Below are 8,951 nucleotides of genomic sequence, written 5' to 3' on the forward strand. Positions count from 1 at the left end.
CTAGGTCACGTTCAACCCGGCTGGATCCTCAGCCTCCTATCCCAAGCGCAATTGGCCCGCCCAGGGCACTCGGCTCCGCCTCCTGAGCTGCGATTGGTCGGCGAGCGGGACCCCCGCCCCATTTTCCTGGAAAGTTCTTGGAAATCTGTCAAAGGTGTTTCCTTTAGCGGCCCTCAGCGCCGCCCTGGGGAGCCGGCGCCCACGCCCACACCCCTCCCCCGCCCCGCAGCACAGCCCGCGGTTCTAGGAAGACGTCGCTTCCGGGAAGGGTTGGGACACAGAGGACAAAAGATTAGGCGGCTCGCCCCGCCCCGCCCTCCCGGTCCGCCCCCCGCGCCCTCCAGGCCCGCCCGCGCCGTTGCCGCTCAGTCCCAGCCCGCCGCCTGTGCGCCGAGGGAGCCTCTCCTGCGAGGGAGCCCTGCGCCCACTGGTTCGGTCCAGCCGCCGCCGTCCGGCGGAGCCCCAGCTCCGGAGCTGCTGCTGCCGCTGCCGGGACATGGTCCTCTGCGTTCAGGGGTAAGTGCGGCTAGCCGCCCCCGGCCCGGCCTCTGCGCTGGGCTTTCCGGATAGTACCGCCTCGTGCTCGCTGCCGGCCAGTAAGAGGGCTGGACGGGCCGGAGATGACCGAGTGCGGAAGGAGCTCGGGGTGAATACAGGGAGGGGTGACAACACCGCAACTACCTCTGCTCGCTCTGGGGGTAGTGAAACTTGGGGTCGGCTGACGACGGGAGGAACACAGGGTAGCCTAACCCTGGGTTCTGGCTGGAGCGGTTGAACGCCGGCGAAGCGTGTCCTCTAAGACGTAGCTCACCTGCCCAGATCCCCTTCTGGGCCCAGAGCTCTCTACCCTAGCCTGCAGGCCGCAGGGCCTACCGGTGACCTTGGATTAGCCCCTGCCCCGCTCTGTCCCATCATCCACCCTTCTGCCATGGGCTAGCGACTAGGCTTTTCTTGGGAAGCCAACCTGAGATCATGGCTCCCCCCAGTTGGCACCTGCTGGTCAGCAGCACTTGGAAGAGCCTGAGTTTGGCCTGATTTAACTGTGGTACCCCCCACCAATGCGTCACCCCTCCTCTCAACCAGTCTGGGATCCCATTGTGAGTACTTGGCTCCTGCCTCCCTTCTCCAACTTTCCTGCAAAGACTGGTGGTTGGGGTGGGGGCTGGTAAGAAGAGTCTTGGCCTTAGCTGAACATTCTTCCTACATTCCTTACACCTTAGCATCCCCTTCAACCGATAGGTCTGATGCTCTCCGGACTGATGTGACAGGAACTCAGAAAGCTCCAGGGAGAAAGATAGGAGAGATGACTGAGTGTCCACACCCAGGGAGCACGGGGTGGCCCAATGGCTGTTGTTATCAGAACTGGCATAGTACCAAGTGAAGAAGGGTGGAAGGTGGGGCAAGGCTGAAGTGCCCGTTGCCCTGAGCAGTCCTGTTTCCAAGGAGGGAAGCAGGAGGAGCTAGGAAGACTATGCTACTATATACTTCTCCCTGATGGTCTCCCGCATCTCCCTCCTCTGAATTTTGGGACTCCCTCACACCCTCACACCCTTGTTCTCAGGACCCCTCCCCCAATTCTGGGGTTCCACATTCTCCACAGGGCCAGTGTTTGCTGTCAGGGAGCAAGATTTTTTTTTTTTAAAGATTTTATTTATTTGACACAGAGAAACAGCAAGAGAGGGAACACAAGCAGGAGGAGTGGGAGAGGGAGAAGCAGGCTTCTCACTGAGCAGGGAACCCGATGTGGGATCCCTGGGATCCTGGGATCATGACCTGAGCTGAAGGCAGACTCTTAATGACTGAGCCACCCAGACGCCCCAGGAAGCAAGATTTTTAAGACCTCCACATATACAGCCACAGCCCATCTGGTGCCCTCCCCAGGTAGGTTTGGGCTGCTGGCTTTGTTGGAGGCGCCCACCCTCAGGGCTGAGTATGCTCCACTGGCATGTGTCCCCATTCCGGACTCACAGGCTGGGCTCTGCAACAGGCAAACACACGTACAGGCCGCCCACACCTAGAGCACACCCGCTGTCGCCCCCACCGTGGTGATGACAGCTGTGGACACACCCCTCCTCAGATACAGTCACTCACCGGGGGCTTGTCATTCACCAGGAGACCAATAGGGCTGTTCACACACCCAGAAACCATGTTGACCCTAGAGGTGCCCACACCCACAAGTGCCCTGCTAAGCTGTCAGGACAGGGCCACCACTGGAGGTTCTGGCCTGAGTGGCTAGCCTGAGCTGAGCTGGGGGACCCAGCAGGCAGGCCTCCAGCTGGTTCCTTGGAGCTTGGCCTCTGGCTCCCCTAGTAGGATTCCAGAGCTCCCGTAAGGTACCCAGAGTGGGTATGGGCAAGTACTATGCAGACTGTGGTAGGCCAGGGTCTTGTGACCCCTTCTCCCGATTTGTTAAAATCTTCTAACGTGGGGCGCCTGGGTGGCTCAGTGGGTTAAGCCTCTGCCTTTGGCTCAGGTCATGATATCAGGGTCCTGGGATGGAGCCCACACTGGGGTCTCTGCTCAACAGGGAGCCTGCTTCTTCCTCTCTCTCTGCCTGTCTCTCTGCCTACTTGTGATCTCTGTCTGTCAAATAAATAAAATATTGAAAAAAAAATCTTCTAACGCTCAGCGATAACCTACACTGTGAGATCTGGCTCCTCTGTCCACGCCCTGCCAAGGCTTCTGTCTGACACCTCTTCCCGCCTCGTAAGAAATCCCTGGCACTTACCCATGCTGTCATCTCTGCCTGGATGGAGCACCTTCCCTCCACTCCTTCCTTTGGCCTGACAGATTCAGCTCAGGAATAGGCAGACCTTGACTCCCCCATGACACCCTTTGCTTTTATGACTTCGGGTTATAAGTTCTCCTTGAAGGCAAAGCCCATGGTTTTGTTATCTTGGTGTCCTGAGGCCCAGCAGGGGACCAGACCCAGAACTGAGGCCTGAGGATGTATTTCATGAGGAGTGAGGAAGGACCAGCAGTCTCTTCTTGGGAGCCAGGGCCCATGCCCCTTACTCCCAGGAAGCCCCAGGATAACCATGCTGGGTGGCCTTCCCCTAGAGAAAGGCCACTGCTCAGATTGTGACTGGCTCGGCAGCCCAACTCTTGTCACCAGAGAACACGGTATAGCCAAACCCATCAGGATCTAGTCTGGGAGTACCCCTCATTAGAGGGTGGAGAAGCTGAACAGCAAGGTTTGCATAAGATCAGAAAGCCTAGTAGGGCTGGCTTGCCAGGGTGGGATCTGGAACGTGGAATGACTACCTTGCCCTTTCTCGGGAGCTTATGTTTGTGGGAGGTGGGACTTACCAGTGCCCTTAGAGGCCATTGTCCATCCCAGACCCTCAGCTGGGAGGAGGAGGAAAAGGGATGGGAGTCTGACCTGTTTGGGGAGATTGTGCCCACCTCTCAGCCCTGGCCAGTTTGGACCGAGTTCCCCCTGACAGGTACTCCTACCATAATTTGGGGGCCTCTGGAGCACTCCACAAAGGTTCAGGCCATGGTTCAAGCAGGATCAGTGCCGTGTAATCAGTCCACCTCAGCCCACAGGGCACCAATGTGAAGCTTCTTTACACTGGATCCTACTGGTGGTGGGGACACCAGTTTCCTGTTCTGAGCTAGAAATGCCTCTAAGGAATGATCTGTGTTTTGGGTTGGTGCATAATAGAGAGTGCAATTACTGTTCAATAAATGCAAGAAGGCAGAGGAGGCTCTTTCAAAAGTGAATCTCCATGTGGGGGAAGCCATCAAGGAGGCTTTTGTGGTGACAGCTGGGAGGTGGTGTGCTGACATCATTGAGCCCATGAGTGGGCAGGGCGGGGAACCGAGATGGACAGGCCAGAAGTCATGTAGCCGGCCCCAGGCGCAGGGGATCTCTGGAAGCAGGGTGAGCACAGGGCCTCCACTCACTGCCCATCCCCTCTTTTCTAGGCCTTGTTCTTTGCTGGCTGTGGAGCGGATCGGGCAGCGGCCCCTGTGGGCCCAGTCCCTGGAGCTGCCCGAACCAGCTATGCAGCCTTTGCCTGCCGGGGCCTTTCTGGAGGAAGTGGCAGAGGAGACCCCAGCCCAGCCGGAGAGTGAGCCCAAGGTGCTGGACCCAGAGGAGGACCTGCTGTGCATAGCCAAGACCTTCTCTTACCTCCGGGAATCTGGTGAGTTCCAGGAGAGAAGCAGGCCTTGTTCTGGGAAGTCCAGTGGGGAAAGCTTAGCTCTATCTGTTGAGTCTCCCTACCCTGGAGAGTCTGTGGGGAAGGTGCAGTGCTCCCCATGGAAGCATAAAGGGGGAGGCGGAGTCCTCCCCTGCTTTGCGCCCCCAGCTGAATGCCCCACTGACCAGGCTCTCTGCCCCCTCTCCACTTGCCTAGGCTGGTACTGGGGTTCCATTACGGCCAGCGAGGCCCGGCAACACCTGCAGAAGATGCCAGAAGGCACATTCCTCGTCCGCGACAGCACCCACCCCAGCTACCTCTTCACCCTGTCGGTCAAAACCACCCGAGGACCCACCAATGTGCGCATCGAGTACGCTGACTCCAGCTTCCGCCTGGACTCCAACTGCCTGTCCAGGCCACGCATCCTGGCCTTCCCTGACGTGGTCAGCCTGGTGCAGCACTATGTGGCCTCCTGTGCCGCCGACCCCCGGAGCGACAGCCCTGACCCTGCGCCCACCCCGGCCCCGCCTACCCCGAAGGAGGATGTGCCCGGTGACCCGGCGCTGCCCGTGCCCACAGTCACGGCCGTGCACCTGAAGCTGGTACAGCCGTTTGTGCGCCGAAGCAGCGCCCGCAGCCTGCAGCACCTGTGCCGCCTCGTCATCAACCGCCTGGTGGCTGACGTGGACTGCCTGCCGCTGCCCCGGCGCATGGCCGACTACCTCCGGCAGTACCCCTTCCAGCTCTGACCTGCCAGTGTGGCTGCCGGGCCTCATCCGGCCATACCCTGGAGGGGACGCCAGCCCCAGCTGGACTTGGGCTCCCGTCATCCCTCCTCAGGTCACCCGTTGTCTGTGTGCACCTGACCAGCTGGACCAGGAAGAGTCAGCAGGAGCGAGGCTACATGGGTGGGGGATGTCTGGAAAAGCGTCCCACAACCTAGAAGTCAGCCACCCCCACCAACCCCCATGTGGCTGGGGTGAGCCATGGGTCAGAAGAGAGGGAGACAGGCAGGACCTGTCTCATCCTGTGGGCTGGGCCCAGGCCCCCACTTGCCTGCTATGGCCTCCTGAACTATGTAGACTTTGCCGGCCCTGGTTTCTCAGTCCACAGGGGTAGGGCGGGCCCCCTCCTTCCAGCCACCTGTCTCAGTGCAGATGGTGGCTAGAGGAACTGAGGCTGGCAGTGATGGTCCCCCCAGTGGGGGAATAGGCCAGGCTGGGGGACTGCCAAGTTATACAGTATTTATTTATTTATTCTCTTTGGGTTGGTCTCAAGCTGACCCAACCCCACGTCTCTGCCCTGAGCCCCAAGTGCTCTCGAGACCCCAGCTCTGCCCCAGCTTCTCTGGTTCTTCCTTGCGGAGAGCCCCACCCTGAGACCTGTTGCTGGACCCAAGGCAGTTCTGGATATCCTGGCGCTGACCCACCCACCTATGAATGTGTCCCCCACTCTTCTGCCCCCAGCTCTGCTTTGAAGGGTAGATAAATGGACAAGAAAAGAGGAGCCTGGGCGCCAGTGCCCAGCAGAGCCCACCTCTCCCCACCCCTGCAGGGCAGAGCCCTACCTGCACAGAGCTGGTCTGGCTGGGCCACAGGCCTGCGGGAGCGCGCGGGTCGCCCCGGGTCCTCTGGGCCCACTTCCTGCCTGGGAAGGCACCTGCACGTGAGAGAGAAAGGCATACATATCTGATAAGACTTTATCAAATAATTATTATAACAAGCAGAACCCAGTTTGGTAGTCTTTTTTCCTCTACTGATTTTTCTGTATTGACAATAAAATTGTACTTTTCATTTAAGGAGCCCTGCATGGGTCCTCTTTGGGTTCTTATACAGTTTGTCCCCTTTGATGATATTATTATCTGCCACTTTACATCTGGATCAGCTGGGGCCCACCAACCTTATGTAGCTAAGCAGTCCTGCTAGGGAACCCCCTAAAGGGTAGAGGAGAACAGGGAGCAGCCTTCCTCTCTCACTACTTGTTGTTTCCCTTGGAGGATGGGAAGCAGGAGGTGAAGGCCAGCTGGACTGCCTGCAGGGTCACTGACCAGGCCGCTGCCAGCGGGGGGCAGTGGCAGAAGGGCACCAGACCTGAGAGGTGTAAAGAGATGTCAATTAAAGACCGCATGTGGAGATGCTGGGGGATGGTGCTACGGGGGCACCCACTCCTAGGGGCTGTGTCTTCAGAGATGAGGCCACAGCAAAGATCAGAGCCAGTCATTTCAGGGAGGAGGTACAGGGAGTGCAGAAGCCCCAGGTCGTGACTGGGAAGCTCCTATTCCCGACCACAAGGAGGCATGGGGAAGGGTCATTCTGTGCAGTGTGGCAGAACGTGAGCTGGGGATAGTAGCAATAAGCCGCAGGATCTGGCCTGAGGTGGGACCTGGAAGGGCTTTGACGCAGGTTAGTTGGGGTTAGAGGCACCCCTCTCCTATCAGGGGCCCTATAACCCAGAGTAGATGGAAGAGCAGTTAAAATGAAAACACTCTCCATCACCCAATGGCCTGACTTTCTAAGGCTTCTGCACCTGAATTCACTGTGTCCTGAAATTTTTCCGTACTTCCTCTTGAACAACTCATAGGAAAGCTGCTCTGAAACTCATTTATAGCCTCCTGACCCTCATTTTAGAAATCGTTCTAACCTTCCTGTTTTCTTGGGACTTAGATGATTAGAAGAGACAAATGCTGGCAGATTGAGAGCGGAAGGGTATCAGGAGTGCTATACTCATGGCAAGGAGGAAGCGGGAAGGGCTAAAAGCCAGAACTATGGAGGCACAGAAACGTGTGGGCATGGAGATGGTTCTAGCAAAGAATAGAGCTGATACTGGACAGGAGTGAATAAGAGGTGAGTGAAGGTCGACTTCCCTGGGACTAGTGCCCGGGCCCCGGTGCCCAGCCTGGCACCCTCTCTGTTGTTGGCGGCAGGGCCCAACAGCACGCCTCCTCCAGGTCACCGTGACCCTGCCAGGGATGTCTGCTGTTCTTCATTGCTCCAGCCTGGATCTCAGCCCCTTTGTGACTCCTCCGTCTGCCCCACCCCCAGGTCTGAGTCACCCAATGGATGAGTAGTGGACAAAGAGGGGTCAAAAGCAGGGTGTTTCCCGCTTCACGTCATGGTCTGGACAGAAAGCTGCTATAGCAGGAGGAGGCCCACAGACTCCACATTGTCTGCAGCAGTGGAGGTGGCTCAGGGGACCCGCCAGGTGCTGGCAATGGACGAGGCCTTTGCACTGTGGGAATAGGTCTGAATAGACCCATACTCCACAGATGAGAAAACTGAGGCCCAGAGGGGGCAAGGCCCTGGCTGGTAGGTGAGGCAACGAGCGGAGCTTACCTCAAGGGTAATGACCCTCTGCCCCGGGGCTGTTACATTAGCCAGCAAGAATGGGCAGCTGGGGTTGGCAGCCTTCAGGCAAGTTGATCTTAGATACTGTGTTTATCCTCCTGTGTCCTTATGTGCTAAGGCTCTAGGCCAGACGGTCTGGTCAACAGGTCCGGTCCATCCCCCTTCGCCTCGGTACAGCCAGGCTCCAGCTCCTGGTAGTGGAGGGCTGCCAGCTACTTCATTCACCCGCTATTTTTCTGCCTCAGTCTTTTCATGTTTCCCTATCAGGGGAGGGAGTGATGCCTGCCTAGAGGAGAGACGATAGAAGGCATGTCATCGGGCCCAAACCCAAGTCAGAGACCCAGCCTAACAGAGGCTAAAAATCGTCTCGTGGGTGTAGTCACTGCTGGGGGACTCTGGGCTAGGAAAGGGGCCATGCCCTGCCAGCACCAGCTGGGGACAAGTGAAGGAGCGTCGGTTAAGTCCCGCTGGGGCTTAAGACCTGCTAGGCCAGACTCCATCTGGGCCCTGGGGACATAGCAGGGAACAAGTCCCATCATCGTGGGACTCCTGGGCTGGTGAGTGAGAGACAATAAACAAGTGGGCACTGGGGACAAGTTTGAAGAGTGTAAAGAAGGCAAGACAGGGGAGCAGGGCAGAGACTGGCTTTGGACCCTGCTACAGATTGGGGATCGGGGGAGCTCCAGGGACTCAGAGCCTGGACACTTGAGCAGGAGCTGGCTATGCAGACAACATAGGCAAAGGACATCTAGGGAGAAGGAGCCGCCAGTGCCAGGGCCCAGGAACAAACCTGCTGTGATCAGGAGCAAGAATCCAGAATGGCTGCCCTGGAGCAGAGGGAGCCTGTGAATTACATCCTGGGGTGGCAGAGGGCCTCCTTCGGGTTTAGCAGGGAAATGCTATGACGTCATGTCATTTCTCAGGAGTGAGCCCATCAGCCAGATGGGACAGGAAGCGGGAGGAGGGAGGTTGAGGGTGTAGGTCATGGCAGGGGAGGTGGCAGTGGGGAGCGGGAGGAGGCAAGGAGGGCAACTTGGGGACCCTGGGCAGAGTCTGTGCCCCAGGAGTTCTCCCTGCGGCCTCGAGTACCAGCAGAGGTTGTCCCCATTTACAGCCGAAGAGGTAAGACTCAGAGAGTGGAGGTGGGGTTTTTCAGGGACATATGTCTTGCGAGGGTCAGAGTCAGGCTTCAGATCCTTCTCGAGACCTTGTTGGTATAACCACTGTTCTGCTCTGCCTCCCCAGAGCTGGCATGCTAGAGCCTTGGCACCCACAGGGTGCAGAGGGGACACAGAAAAGGGGGTGGGGGTCAGGGGCACTTCCTGGAGGAGGCAGCAGGCCCAGGGGCTGGAGGCTGGGCCCTGGAAGACTCTACAAGGCCATGGGGAGAATGATCCCATGTGGTATCTCTCCCTAGACTCACAATAGCTTTTTGGAATGACTTTGGGACAGAGATTAA

The 8,951-nt window shown here is 58.0% G+C and overlaps 1 protein-coding gene across 1 annotated transcript; it reads left to right on the forward strand.

Annotated features, from left to right (window-relative positions):
- Positions 1-330: 330 nt before the first annotated feature.
- Positions 331-5,955, forward strand: CISH (cytokine inducible SH2 containing protein). The gene is made up of 3 exons (XM_047693207.1): positions 331-516; positions 3,931-4,151; positions 4,365-5,955. Exons 1-3 carry the CDS (start codon positions 497-499, stop codon positions 4,895-4,897), a joined length of 774 nt encoding a protein of 257 aa, XP_047549163.1. The 5' UTR covers positions 331-496; the 3' UTR covers positions 4,898-5,955.
- The last annotated feature ends 2,996 nt before the right edge of the window (positions 5,956-8,951 follow it).

The sequence above is a fragment of the Lutra lutra genome, chromosome 1 (assembly GCF_902655055.1).
Source record: "Lutra lutra chromosome 1, mLutLut1.2, whole genome shotgun sequence".
Taxonomy (NCBI): domain Eukaryota; kingdom Metazoa; phylum Chordata; class Mammalia; order Carnivora; family Mustelidae; genus Lutra; species Lutra lutra.